A 15,387-nucleotide genomic window follows, 5' to 3' on the forward strand; every position below is an offset into this window, starting at 1 on the left:
CACTGGTGGGCCCATCTTATGAAGAGAAAACTGAAGAGCCTCTCCTCGGCAATGATTACATATTATACTTAAGAAAGTGATATGCACTTCAAATATCAAAGAATATCATAACCAGTCTGGGTAAGGTTCTAAATGGAATATTTCAGACCTTAGTGCTGCAAATTTACGTTTCCTTAGTTACTGTGAGTCATAATAACCAGGCGCCTAAATAAAAGCCCACTGAAGTGAACAGATATTTGACTGGGTTCAATGAGTTTTGGATCAGACTCTAAGGCTGTCTCTATTTTCAGTGGTACACTGTGATAGCAGTTCTCTACTGCCAACATAGTCCAGGCATACTCAGTAAATTGTCTCTAGCACAGCCAGTCTGATCACATACCCCCCATTCCCGCACACGCATGCACACACACACACAATGAAACCCACCTTTCCAACTTCTCCCTGCAGGGGGAGAAGGTTGGTAGGTAGGCAAAGGCAGCCAACAACACTAGAATTCACAACTTAAGATAATGCCCAGCACCACAAGTCTTGCTGTGAATCCTGCCCCTCCGGAGGAGCTCAAATGGGGGGACAGTACTATGAGAAGTTGACCTAACACGAACAGACTGTCATGGCAGCAGAAGGGAGAGCTATATCCACAGCATATCTACGATGTTTAACCAGATTCAATAATTAACGTAAGCCAACTGTACAGGCCTCCTGGTGAGAGAAATTAGTACTGTTTTTGTAAAATATAAATAAGGTTTACTATACATCAGAATTTCATAGTTTTAAAACCAAATTTCTCAAGAACAACCAAGGATAGATGCTTTATGCCACTGAAAAACTTCAGGGATACACTTTCATTGCTATCCCTGATTGATATCTTGTAAACTAACCTGAAAACTGCCATAGGTCCACAACTGAACAGAGCGAATCCTGGACCTCAGAACAATGTGATTTTAAATCCCTTCGCCTATTTAATCCAGGCTCCTATCTAATCCAGTTTTTAAATAAAAGTCGAAGGTGCAACATAAATGCGGTTTATTCCATGACTGTTTTGTAGTTAGACTAAAGGTGGTTTGAAATATTGTATGTACTGTATATTTTCCCTATGATTTGTTTTAACTGCTACTATAACAATATACAAGAGTCCTCTCTCCAGAAATGCCGCATAGGATTTGTCTTCCTTTATGGAGACAAATTTTGGGGCTTTTAATCAACTGACAATGCCCCTTTAACTATGAGAAGGGGAAACGGAAAATACTTTATCACGGGAGGGGGAGAGAGAGATTCAGGAATGCCATCAGAAACTCCAACAGCAAGCATTCTTGCTCTTCACTCCTCAAATGATCATAAATATAGAAATGTCTCTATAGTATCATATTTCCTGAGGAAAAATGTTTGATAGGTACAGTACCAAAGATAAAGATATTCTGAACATTGGGAATGGTGCTAAACACATTTGTGTTTAGATTATAACCACTCCATACTAAGCATCTCATCCACCCTTACAGAAAACCAGTTAAGTTCTACCCAAGCATAAGGTAGCTGGCAGAAAGTAAACATGCAAATGTGCAATGTTGTCTAGAATTAGGAGGTACTTAAGCATGTCATATATCAAGAGAAAAGACTATCAGTGCCAGCATTCGAGCCTTTCTGATGCTGTAGAAAATTAATTCAGAAAGCTTACACACATAGTTAAGAACATCCATTGTGTTATGACGAAGACATATTAAATAACTTTTCTGAATGTGTGTGATGGGCTCTGCATTCCAATGATTTTAGTACATAACCAGGAGATTAAGCAAACTGAGTTCTAAGGTTCTAGGCAGGATGTTTATAAATTTAATTCAGGCTTAGTGTGAAAGTTGAAAACATTATTAACGAGGGAAAACAAAGATCTGAGAGAAGGCTTGGTAATTACCACAGCCTGCAGCTCATCTTCCCTTCTGGCAGATTTTATGGCCAGGAGAAAGAAATTTGGGGGACACAAGTTAAATTAAGAAGTGAGGTTCTTACCCACGAAAGCTTATGCTCCCAATACTTCTGTTAGTCTTAAAGGTGCCACAGGACCCTCTGTTGCTTTTTACAGATTCAGACTAACACGGCTACCCCTCTGATACTTCAAATATGACAGAAAATCCCAGGAGGTGGTTGGGATTAACCCTTCCCAAAAGGAGGGGATTTCTATACAATACCATTCCACATAAGTCTATGGGAAATGGAAGGTATTACTATATTCTGACGGTATAAAATGGAGGGGGAGATTTATAAAGGCACAAATGGGAGTTAGGTGTTCAGCTCCCATTGACAGTTTAGAAATAAAGATATTAAATATCCATAGACCAAAATTCACCAGCAATAAAACCCCAGAATTAAGCTTTGTCCTCAATTTACAGTTACAGAGACAGGTTCATAAAGCTTTCCTGCTGCATTTCAGGCTTCCCATGTTTGTTAAGATCAGACCCTTAATATGATCAGAGCTGGCTGAATTTGAGAAGTCTTTTTAGATACATTTTTAAAGAATTAACAAATGCTCTTGGAGTTTCAGGATAGTAGTCTAGATGCTCAAATATTTTAAGCTATTATGTCCTATTGTTTAAACATATATTTAAAAAAACATCATGGGGAAGATGAGTTATTCTCAATGTTTAAATTCAGGTATATGAACATAACTCTTTTTGACCAGACAACATAAGACACACTTCATCAAGGCCCTGAAACCAAGTGACCACACCAGCAGATCCCTGCACCCATGAAGCCCTACTGAAATCAATGAGGATCTACCCCAGGACAAGGTTGGGCCCACATGCAGTCAGTTGCAGGGCTGGGGCTTAATTAATATAAGTGCTTAGTATGGAGTGGTTATAATCTAAACACGTGTTTAGAACCACTCCCAATGCTCAAAATACTTTTATCTTTGGTACTGTACCTATCAAACATTTTTCCTCAGGAAACATGATCCCATAAAGACATTGCTATATTTATGATCATTTGAGGAGTGAAGATGAACAAAGGTCTTTGAGGAAAGATCCCTGGTCAGCCTCAACATAATCTTTCTAAAAGCACAAAGCTCAACCAACAATATGCTCTGTTTTCTAGCACTGGGATATTAATCCTTGTATTACACCACATCATAGAATGAAACAAGGATTACATTATTCTTCTAAATAAACCCAGAAGATATTCTGCAGTGAACTGTACTGACAGGGGTTGAGAAAATGTGGGACACAAACTAATGCTGTTACTAACCACTGTCATGCAGATGGTCTAGTGTATTATTTGTAATGGGCGACATTTCTAATTTGCAAAGTAAATACGTAGCCATTATGAAAGCCATAAATCTATATTACCTGGAAAGAAAAAAAAAGGATAAAACTCATTTAATTAATGAGATATGTATCTGGCAGTAAACCAACGAGTCAGGATTCTCCCTTGATTATTTTTGTACTCCTATGTCAGAGGATCTCTTGCTCAGTCTTTAGACTGTTGATACAAATTCAAATTGTAACAGATTTAGTTAAAGACAATGTGAAAAAGTCTTCTAATCTACTGCTTCCTAAAAACAACAGGACACATTACAAGCTTATTGTAGCTGAGAACAGGCAACTCATGTATATTTTCACGGTATCTGGTATCCCCACCTCCCTTCCTCACACTCCCCCAAAAACTAGAGAAGTTCAAAAATGTATTTTATTGCACCTAGTTAATAGATTTTACCTCCAGTACACTACAGAATGCAAAGCAGGAGGGACATCAAAAGCATAGGAACTAATGTAACACTGGATAATGTTTAAATCATGCAAAAGCATGATTAAGACATTTAGGTGTTTTAAATTACTGCATCTGCTTTTGCAAGAAGAGCAGGAGCAGCATTTCCAATGGGCTCATCATCACTGCATCAGACAGGACTGGAGAAAGTGAGAAGCATCTCACCGTTACAAAATATTACAACACTTGACAGAAACAATGCACAAAGATTGCAAGATCACTGCCCAGCTATTTAAAGAGCAGAGCTGTAGAAGTCCTTTCCAATAGTATAAAAACTAAACTCAGTTTCAAAACAACCATTAGTTGTTTAAATTCTTTTATATCAAGAGTCGGAACTACTCAATATAGCAACCTTAGCAATAAACTCCCCTTTCTCAACGCTCTATTTTCCAGAGCTCCCCATCCTACTAAAATGTGTCAACATAAAAAAGTAGCATTCACCAAAGAAAGAATGATTGGTGCCTGAAAATTCCAAGCTATAGCAATATCATGCCATAACAATGAATCCTAGGAGCTGATAAAATATTTTGATTATCCTCCTCAAAGAGTTATTCAAAAAACACATAATATTTAACTAGCCGCTTTAAAAAGCCACGTACTTCAGGATGAGTGATATTAGACAACAGCCACAACATGTGGCTGAACTATACACAGCGTGTAGCATTACACAACATTGACACACCTTCATATCTTATTGCTTAGTTATCACAAAATTATTACTTGAACAACCTGGCCTGGTCATTCTCTACTCACCTGCTCACTGTAGAGAACCTGGACGTTTTTGATAATACGACAGTGTTTCTGAAGAATTGCTACAGCTTGAGCCAATGGCATTCCTGTAAATAAACACAAGTCATATTTCTCTAATTTGTCCACACAGATATGGACAAAGCGGAGGTAAAATTGGCTCATCACCTAAAAGAAGCAAGTTGCAGCATAAGGATTTGCAAACAATAACAAAAGCCTACTTCACTTGTGACCTCAGCAGTGTTTCTGGAACAGAAAGGGCTGTGCTTGTCCACCAAACAATAATGTTCTTCTACTCAAAAAATACAGATTGATTATCTCCAACAAAGGCAAAATAAAAAGCCAAAGTTTATGCAGAAAGAGTCCACATTTGTCTTACATGTATACAGCAGTTTTCTATTTGAACCACCTTTATTGGTGGATTTAATTCTCCAATAATGTGTCTAAGGGCCTGATCCAAAGCCCATTACACACCATTATTTCTAAAATAAATTCTTTTTGCAGAATCAAGTAAACTATGCAAGTTAAGGTAAGCATGTGGTTTAATGGTAAGAGCCTGCTGCAATTCAGTTTCTAACACAGCTCAGTTTAGACTTTAAACTAGATAATCTCGTTTTCTCGGCTGATGTTACATAGCCGATACTACATAGGCCTGGTCTACACTATGGGCTAGTCTACACTTACCGGGTAGTTCGACGGCTGCGGATCGAAGTTCCGAGTTCGATTTATCGCGTCTGGTGTGGATGCGATAAATCGAACCAGGAAGTGATCCCCGTCGACTGCGGTACTCCAGCTAGACGAGAGGAGTACCGCGAAGTCGACGGGGGAGCCTGCCTGCCGCGTGTGGACCGCGTCTGAACCGCGGTAAGTTCGAAGTAAGGTATGTCGAATTCAGCTACGTTATTCACGTAGCTGAATTTGCGTACCTTACTTCGACTTGGGGGGTAAGTGTAGACCAAGCCTAAGAGTTTAGGTCGAATTTAGCAGCGTTAAATCAAATTAACCCTGCACCTGTCCACACAACGAAGCCATTTACTTCGACATAAAGAGCTCTTAAAATCGATTTCTGTACTCCTCCCCGACGAGGGGAGTAGCGCCGAAATTGACATTGCCATTTTGAATTAGGGTCAGTGTGGCCGCAATTCGACGGTATTGGCCTCCGGGAGCTATCCCACAGTGCACCATTGTGACCACTCTGGACAGCAATCTGAACTCGGATGCACTGGCCAGGTAGACAGGAAAAGCCCTGCGAACTTTTGAATTTCATTTCCTGTTTGCCCAGCGTGGAGAGCACAGGTGACCACGCAGAGCTCATCAGCACAGGTAACCATGCAGTCCGAGAATCGAAAAAGAGCACCAGCATGGACCGTACGGGAGGTACTGGATCTGATCGCAATATGGGGAGAGGATTCCGTGCTAGCAGAACTACGTTCCAAAAGACAAAATGCCAAAACATTTGAAAAAAATCTCCAAGGGCATGATGGAGAGAGGCCACAATAGGGACTCATTACAGTGCCGCGTGAAAGTTAAGGAGCTCAGACAAGCCTACCAGAAAACCAAAGAAGCAAATGGAAGGTCCGGGTCAGAGCCGCAGACATGCCGCTTCTACGCTGAGCTGCATGCAATTCACCACTACACCACCTCTGACCGTGGATTATGAGGAGGGGGTAATCTCAGCCATGCCTGAGGATTCTGCGGACGAGGAAGATGAGGAGGAGGAGGACGAGCTTGCAGAGAGCACACAGCACTCCGTTCTCCCCAACAGCCAGGATCTTTTTCTCAGCCTGACTGAAGTACCCTCCCAAGCCTCCCAAGGCAGTATCCCAGACCATGAAGCCATGGAAGGGACCTCTGGTGAGTGTACCTTTGTAAATATAAAACATGGTTTAAAAGCAAGCTTTTTTAAATGATTAATTTGCCCTGAGGACTTGGGATGCAGTACAGCTACAGGAAAAGTCTGTTAACGTGTCTGGGGATGGAGCGGAAATCCTCCAGGGACATCTCCATGAAACTCTCCTGGAGGTACTCCAAAAGCCTTGCCACAAGGTTTCTGGGTAGTGCAGCCTTACTCCGTCCTCCATGGTAGGACACTTGACCACGCCATGCTAGTAGCAAGTAATCTGGTATCATTGCATGACAAAGCCTGGCAGCATATGGTCCTGGGGTTTGTTGGCATTCAAGCAACATCCGTTCTTTATCTCGCTGTGTAATCCTCAGGAGAGTGATATTGCTTAGGGTAACCTGGTTGAAATATGGGAATTTAATTAAGGGGACAGAGGTGGCCATTCCTACTGGGCTGTTAGCCTGTGGCTGAAAAGAAATCCTTCCCTGCAGTTAGCCAAGCGGGGGGGGGGGGGAAGGAGGGGAGGAATTGGCGCTGAGCTTTTCGCGTTTGGCTAGCAGGGATCTTCCCTTTTATGAAGGCTGCAGAAGCTGAAAGACAATGGCTTACCATGGCCGCATGCAAGCCGAATTCTGTTGCCCAGACCTGCGTCTGTGATCTCTAACACATTTCAACCCAGAATTCCAATGGGCGGGGGAGACTGCGGGAACTATGGGATAGCTACCCACAGTGCAACGCTCCGGAAGTCGACGCTAGCCTTGGTACATGGACGCACACCGCCGAATTAATGTGCTTGGTGTGGCCGCATGCACTCGACTTTATACAATCGGTTGCCAAAAATCAAATTCTGTAAATTCAGAGTAATCCCGTAGTGTAGACATACCCATAGAGAAGAGTGTAGTGTCAGCTCCTCTTCAGCAATGTGGTCAAAACTTTTGTTGTATCTTTTAATGAAACGTGATCATGTGTAAACAAGTTGTACATATATTCCTGGTTCCAACATCACAATTCGGCAGCTAAAAAAAGCTTATAAACCCATACAGAAATATAATTGATTGCTACATGTCAATTTAGCTTTTAGAGTTCTGATTTGTTATTTATTTTAGCTCCTTGCCTCTTCTAAATTATTTTCTTATTTCTAATTTTTAAATTTGAAATAAAGCGAAGTGTCCCTATTCAGGACAACATGCCATGGTATGTGTTATTTTGGTCAGATTATATCTTATACTCTAAATGTAAATTTTTAATTGACAGATATAAATTACACCTTAAATTTAAGTAAGGCACTATTCTCGGTATAGAATCAGCTATGTAACATTAACCCCTAAAACCAGAGATGAGACCTTGTCTATGTTAGAAAAACAACTATATCCACAGTAGAACCTCAGAGTTACGAACACCTCAGGAATGGAGGTTGTTCGTAATTCCAAAATGTTTGTAACTCTGAACAAAACATTATGGCTGTTCTTTCAAAAGTTTACAACTGAACATTGACTTAATACAGCTTTGAAACTCCACTATGCAGAAGAAATATGGTGCTTTTAATCATCTTAATTTAAATGAAACAAGCACAGAAACAGTTTCCTTACACTTTCAAACATTTTTTTTTTTTAACTTTCCCTTCCCCCCCCCCCATAGTTTATATTTAACACAGTACTTTAATGCATTTGCCCCCCCCTTTTTTTTGTCTCTGCTGCTCCTGGTTGCATACTTGCAGTTCCAAATGAGGTGTGCAGTTGACCGGTCAGTTTGTAACTCCGGTGTTCGTAACTCGGAGGTTCTACTGTAATTTGTTGCCAGGACAGTTCCACCATAGCAATAGTGGAAGCTGTAGCAGAGATGTGATGCAGACATTTTTACCACCGTGTTGTCAAACCCTTTGTCTCAGTCAACTCCCCACTGCTGCTTTCACTGGTGGAGAATTATGGGTACAAGATTTTACACAATAGGCAAATTTGAAGATGACTAATCAAACATAAGTACTGGATATAAATTTTGCTGCAAAGTTGTTCCCTGGAGTACACGTCAGTGAGAAGAACAAATTTCTTCATAAATGGCAGATTGTACTCCCAGGAGATATAAAAAGAAATACTCACTATCTGACTTTTAAATTATTTTAAATAAGAACAGACAAGCTGACCCACAATGGCAGTGCTCTCAGCTGCTGTGTGGGATACTCAGATTGAACTTCAAACCTCATGCTCTCGCCTATGATCATCAGAGGCTGGGTGTGTTAAAGAGGCTGCATAATCAGGCCTTGCATGGAACAAATAAGCTTTTCCAACACTTAATGCACAAAAAATTAGTAAGTTATATGTGGGGGGTAGAGTGGGAAGAAATTCTAAACCCTCCTTAAGAGCAAACAGGAGCAAAGGAGGTGAGAAAGTTTTGTACATTTCAATGTTAATACTGTATCAACATCAACTGGAGCATGGCAAAGCTACAAGCAGCAGTAGTGATATGTACACCAGGAATAGTTTGTAGGAGGACCTAAACAAAGGTGGGGAACAGAGTACCTTCCCCTCTCTTGCAGTAGACAAGAAAGCCACGGGAGGGACAGATTAACCAAGTACCTCCACCCCTGAAACACCTACAAGGCAGTAGACTCTGTGGTGAAAGAAGAGGACAGTAAACAGAGAATGCTGTTTCTCCAGCGTGCTATCTGGCAGGGTTTGGGAGGTAGAGGTGGCTTCCAATTTATTAGACAGTAACCAGTCACATGCCAATATGGAAGATGGAGACTACAAGCCAAGTCCAGTGTCAGCACCCTGGTATCCCAGCAGCCTTTCCTATTCCAGCAGCCGGGACAGCAAGGCTGACTTCTCATAACGCATTGCCCATGGATATTGGGCCCCCTCTGGCTATTAAGTGTCTGGGAAATTTTCTAAGCCCCACCTCTGTGTGTGTGGGGAGGTGAGGTGCGGGGAGGGAAAGCAAAGATGAAAACAAGAGAAAACAGACACTGAGGTCAGTGCAGGAAAAGATGAACCATGACTGATAGAAAATACATGAGTGAAACTAAGAAGGGAAAGAAGTATAACAAAAGCAAGAGAAATGTAAGTGAATTATTTTAAGTATATTGAATAGAAAGTTGATGTTGTCTATGGTACTATTATATGCAGTATACCCAGGAACAGAATCCAAGGTCTTGTGTACACCAGGAAAATTATGTAGACATCTCACACTAATCATCTCCACTAGTGGTTTAACACACAAAGCCCAAGTCATCAGCATTTCAAGAACCCCGTAATCTAATTTTGCCCAGAACAGGTATAGACAACATGGTGCTCAAAATATCAGGAGCAGCCAGCAATCCATTTACAGTATGGGTCCCAACATTGCTACAACTGGTGGAACTGAAACAATTTTTAGCAACAGTGGGAAATTTGACAAGATATCCCTAAAGTAGACAGAGCTTAAGTGTCTTGACTGCCAGTTAGTCCCCTACTCTAATCTACCTGGCCACACTAATTATATATTACACACTCATATGGCAGAGCTCTGTTTGCATTAGGAACTATAACGATGAATTTCCTGTTGCGTGTGCAGGCATATGTAATCTCAACTTTAAGGTGGCATTAGCAGGTTTGTTTGCATTTTTGGTGAGGGAGGTTGAAGGGCATTTTATTTCCATGAGCTTGTTTGTTTTTATAAAGGAAAGAAAAACAATGAGTGCCCACACACCGAAATAAACCTGTGCAGTGTGATAACTATTTTGAAGTAGCTTTTATTGAACTTCAGATAATACAAACACAAAAAGAGCAGTTAAGTTATGCAGGGCTGAACCAGCAGTGAGCTAGCTATACCAACATGTTATTAGTATAGCGAGAGCACTGATATCCGAGCTCCAACAAGGGGCGTCTTAGGCAGAATACATAGCACACAACTAATCTGAAGACGACAACCATGTATTTACTTTGTGATGAGATTCAAATCATTGCACACTGAAATAAATGCACGACAATTATTTCTGTATTGTCACCAACCAGTCGATCGCGATCAACCCTAGAGGATCTCCCAGTCGATCTCCAGTGATGGAGCAGGGCAGCCGCTAAGGCAGTCTCCCTGCCTGCCCTGGCCCCACGCCACTCCCGGAAGCGGCCAGCGTAGACCTGGGGACGGGGTGGCAGGGGTCTCCCTCCACGCGCTGCTCCTGCCTGCAAGCACTGCCCCCGCAGCTCCCATTGGATAGGAATGGGGAGCTGCGGCCAATGGGAGCTGTGGGGGTGGTGCTTGCAGAGAGGGGCAGCATGCAGAGCCACGTGCCCCTGAAACACCCCAGGGGGCCGCAGGGGCACGTTGGCCCCTTCCGGGAGCAGCACGGGGCCAGTGTAGGCAGGGAGCCTGCCTTAGCCTCACTGCGCCGCCGACCGGGAGCCGCCCAAGGTAAGTGCCACCCGGTGGGAGGCTGCATGCCAACCCTGAGCCCCCTCCCAGAGCTAGCACCCCATACCTCCTCCTGCACCCCGAACCCACTCCTGAACCCCAAGCACCTGCCCCAGCCCAGAGCTCCGTCCCAGAGCCAGCACCCCACACCCTCTCCTGCACCCCAACACTCTGCCCCAGCCCAGAGCCCTCTCCTGCACCCAAACTCCCTCCCAGAGCTTGTACCCCTCACCCCCTCCTGCACCCCAACTGCCTTCCCCAGGCTCAGCCCAGAGCCCCCTCCCACACTGCAAACCCCTCAGCCCCAGCCCAGAGTCCGCACCTCCTCCCAAACTCCAACCCCCTATCTCAACCTGATGAAAGTGAGTGAGGGTGGGGGAGAGCGAGCAATGGAGAGGGAGGGGATGGAGTGAGAGGGACAGGGTAGATCCTGGGTGGCCCTTAAATTCAAAAAGTGATCTTGGGCGTAAAAAGGTTGGAAACCACTGCAATACATGTAACCACCCTGAACTGTGTGTGTAAATGTATAAATACTCCTCCATTTATTTCAGTGATTATTTGGATATACAAAGATTGGGTTAATCAAATTAGTTGTACAATAAAAATAGTAAACAGTCGAAATACTGCACAAGCTGCTAGTTTTCAGATGTAGGAACTCGAGCCTTGCAAACTGAAAGCTAAGTATACGCCAAATCTTTGAGCTTTTCAAGGCTCACATCCTGCAAAGAATTACACACATTTTATGCAATGCAGGTCTATTCACAACTCATACAATTAAACATATGCATAAGTCTTTGCAGGATCAGAGCCAAAATGAATTAGCTTTTGACTTAGGAGAGCAAAAAATATATATATATATATATTTATTCTACATCTTTTCTTCCCCTCACCCCATATACTAGTGACTTCAAATGGTCAAGCAGAATTTTATGAAACGTTATAAAAAAGAACTTCACTCTTTGGACTGAGAACGAGCATGGAAAATGTCAGCTTTCAAGAACAACTCAGAAAGACAGTGTATTGAGAGGCAAGTGTGGCTTTGAACAGGCTTAACTGCACTGCTGCTACCATAATCATAATATACCCATTTAGCAGCTGCTCACCAAAAAGACAATTGCCTAATATAGACACGAAACCAAAACCTTTTCCGCTTATCAGTTCATGTCTGAAACAACAGCTTCTGCATTGTTTAAAAGTGCCGAAAATACTGGCCCCCATCTGCAGCTCTCTCTATACCAGTACTCCCACCATTGTTATCCCAGTGGTTCAGAACCAGCAATAGCAACGCTGGGAAATTACAGGCAAAGCAGTATGGTGCAGAAACTCCTAACACACACACGATTGTAGAATAACCTCATAACTGCTTACAATTAGTAATGTAGTAATGTTTAAATGCTGATCGCTTATTACTAAAATATAGGTTTGAAGAGTCAATCATTTGTAGGAGGACCCACAACATATAAAAATCTACTGCTACACTTAAGTGCCTCGAATTAGTTCTGAACACCATCAACTAAATTTGGATTGGTTGTAAGAATTCTCTCGGATACACTGCTGGGGGGAAGAGAAGAGGAATCTACCAAAGAAATGGACTGTATAGAACCACTGGAAGCAGAAAGGCTTATTATGTGACCTTGGGCAAACATTTAAACTCTGTTTCCTCATTGGTAAAATGGAAATGCCACAATTCAGTTATCCCAATGAGGATGTTGTGACGTTTAAATAGTATTTGTAAAGTGCTTAGCGATCCCGGTACAAAAATCACTCTATAAATGCAAAGTATTAGTAAGTTTTTGAGCAGGCTGATGTCACTTGATTGATATTACCCGGACTACGATAAGTACATCTAGGTCATCTCCTCTGGGTGTTACTCAAAATGACTGGTCCAAAATAGCAACAAAAGGCTTTGGAGGAAGTATGAATATAAGGAAATGCAGATGATAAATAAAACATGAGTCAGTCTAAGAGCATCCTTAAAAACAAACATGAAGTATTCTTACATATATACATTAATATTCTCAGTATTATATAAAAGTTAGCATTACTTTGCCTTGTTAAAATAACTGCCAAAAACAAAAGAGACAAAAAAAAGTCTTGAGGAATTCATCTTCAGTAATTCAGAATAATGCTAGAAGCATTAGGGAAACCTCTGGCCGTCGTTACTTCTTATTAACACAGCATGGAAAAATGTGATAACAAGACAAGTGCCAAGCACAGGACTTACCCAAGGTGAATTCCCATTGTTCATTCCCAAGAGATCGCTCGGGAACCACTTCTAGATCTAGCATTGGCTCTGCCAGAGTATCGGCCCAGTAGTCACACAGCAGCTCACAATGTTACAGCAGCTGGACCTGTGTTGGAGCATGACAAAAACACCTAATTTACAATCCTCATCTGACTCTCAGGGAACAACCCAAACCAACATGCAATTATCCCCCTCTCTCCTCCAAGCTCTGATGGAGAAATCACTGCTCATGTCTGGCTTTGTCTCTTCTTTGGGATCTTATTCCATTCCCTCCCTCGTCTTTGTCATCAGACTCCATGCAAGCCTAGCTAAGGCCTGGTCTACACCTAAGACTTAGGTTGACTTAGCTACATCACTCAGGGCTGTGAAAAATTGTGCCCCCAGCGACGCAGTTAGGTCAACCTAACCTCGCATGTAGATGCAGCTACGTTGATGGAATTATTCTGTCTACCTAGTTTTGCCTCCCAGGGCAAGTCTACACTACAAAATTAAATTGACTTAAGTTACATCAACATACAGCCACTGCAGTAATTGAATCGGTTTTATACATCCACACTATGCTCGTCAGCGGCACACGTCTTCACCAAGAGCACTTGCACCAATTTAACTGCCAGTATTGGGCATTGTGGGATGGTTTCTGAAAGGCAGCAATACTCGATGTAAGCAACACAGCGTCTACACGGACGCTGTATCGACCCAACTACATCGACTTAATCATTACGCCTCCCGAGGAGGTGGAGTTATTAAGTCAGTGTAGTGGGCGAGTTATATCGGTGGGAGCTACATTTTAGTGTAGACGTGCAGAGAGTTAGTTCGGCCCAAACTGCCTTACAGCAACCTAACTGTGTAGTGTCGAACATGCCTCAGAGAAGTGGATTACCTATATCCACAGAAAAAAACCCCTCCAGTGACAGGAAGCATCTACACTGCAGCTATTCAGAGGCACAGTGGCGCTGTAGTGTAGACATACCCTTAGATTGACAGTTTTTTGGGGTAGGACTGTTTGAACAGTATTTTTATTTCACTAGAGCGCCTTACATACCTAGGACACTATATAGCTATTAAATAACAGATACTACAATGATGTTCATAAGCAATTCACAGATAAAAGCTGCTGGAAAACAGATGGGAAAAGCTGGGCTCTCTCATTCCTTCTGGTTTTGCTGCAAGGATGAGAAGAAATCCAAGTTGGGTCACTGAATCGTAGCCAAACCACAGGGCTCCCACACAGTGCAAGACCCCAGTTTTAAGGCTACCCTGCTGATCCTTCTGTGTGCCCCATCCCCAGAGTCCTTTCTGGCACCCTCCACTCCCCTGATGGGCCCTTGCCATTGGAGAACAGCCTTCCCCCAATTCTTCATGGGCCCCCCCCGAAAACAGGGCCACGACCCACCACCTTTCTACACTGTAAGCACTTTGGGGCTAGGACTGTCTTTTACTACAAGTCTGTAGAGTGCCCAGTTGACTTATGGCCTTTGGCGCTACCGTCACAGAAACGTCGGCCAGACACAGTCCCCCCGTCCCCCCCACTCCACGCCAGCCCCCCTCAACCCCCACAGATCCCCCCACTCCACGCCAGCCCCCCTCAACCCCCACAGATCCCCCCACTCCACGCCAGCCCCCCTCAACCCCCACAGATCCCCCCACTCCACGCCAGCCCCCCTCAATCCCCACAGATCCCCCCACTCCACGCCAGCCCCCCTCAACCCCCCCAGATCCCCCAACACCCACAGATCCCCCCACTCCACGCCAGCCCCCCTCAACCCCCACAGATCCCCCCAATCCCACAGATCCCCCCACTCCACGCCAGTCCCCCCAACCCCCACTCGCCTCACCACCCGCTAGAGTAGCGCCCGGGAGACCCTCACACCGGGGCCAAGAGCCCCCTCCCCTGGGAATAGCGGCTCAGGGGCCCCTCACTCCCCAGGCCCTACGCCCCCCACCCCAGAGCGGGCCCAAGGTCCCCCCGCCCGCAGCGCCAGGTCGCCCGCAGCGAGGAGCAGCTCCCGGCCGCCGCGCTCATCCCGCTCCGGGAAAAGGGGGACCGGGCCCCCCCCGGATGTGTGCGCGGGGGCGGAGGACGCCCCCGCCGGGGCATTAACACCTCCTCCCCCCGCTCCGAAGGGCCGCGACTCACCTCACTTGCGGCTGCTGAAAAAGTCCTTTGCAACGTCCGTCAGGCGAGACCGCCCCGGGTGGGCGGGGCCGGGGCTGGGGACTGACGCGGGCGGGGCCGCGGGCGTGTGCGCGCGCGTGCGAGAGGCGCGAGGCCGGGGGGTTAGAGCCCGTCTCTGGGGCTGGGGAGCGCCGCGTTCGCGTCCCGACTGTGCCACAGACGCGCTGTGCAGCCTTGGCCAACTCACCTAGCCTAGGCACCCCCTGGGGGCCGGGCCCCAAAACCAGGGGAACCACT

General features: G+C 44.4%; 1 protein-coding gene across 1 annotated transcript in view; it reads right to left on the reverse strand.

The window, feature by feature from the left end:
- Positions 1–15,142, reverse strand: part of PHAF1 (phagosome assembly factor 1) — a 51,874-nt gene extending 36,732 nt beyond the window's left edge. Inside the window, exons 1-3 of the mRNA XM_065416570.1 lie at positions 15,112–15,142; positions 12,954–13,080; positions 4,507–4,589 (exon numbers count right to left, since the gene is read on the reverse strand). Coding sequence (XP_065272642.1) covers positions 4,507–4,589; positions 12,954–13,017 — 147 coding nt within the window. The 5' untranslated portion in view covers positions 13,018–13,080; positions 15,112–15,142. The remainder of the gene's footprint in view (positions 1–4,506; positions 4,590–12,953; positions 13,081–15,111) is intronic.
- Positions 15,143–15,387: the final 245 nt, after the last annotated feature.

The sequence above is a fragment of the Emys orbicularis genome, chromosome 14, assembly GCF_028017835.1.
Source record: "Emys orbicularis isolate rEmyOrb1 chromosome 14, rEmyOrb1.hap1, whole genome shotgun sequence".
Classification (NCBI taxonomy): Eukaryota; Metazoa; Chordata; order Testudines; family Emydidae; genus Emys; species Emys orbicularis.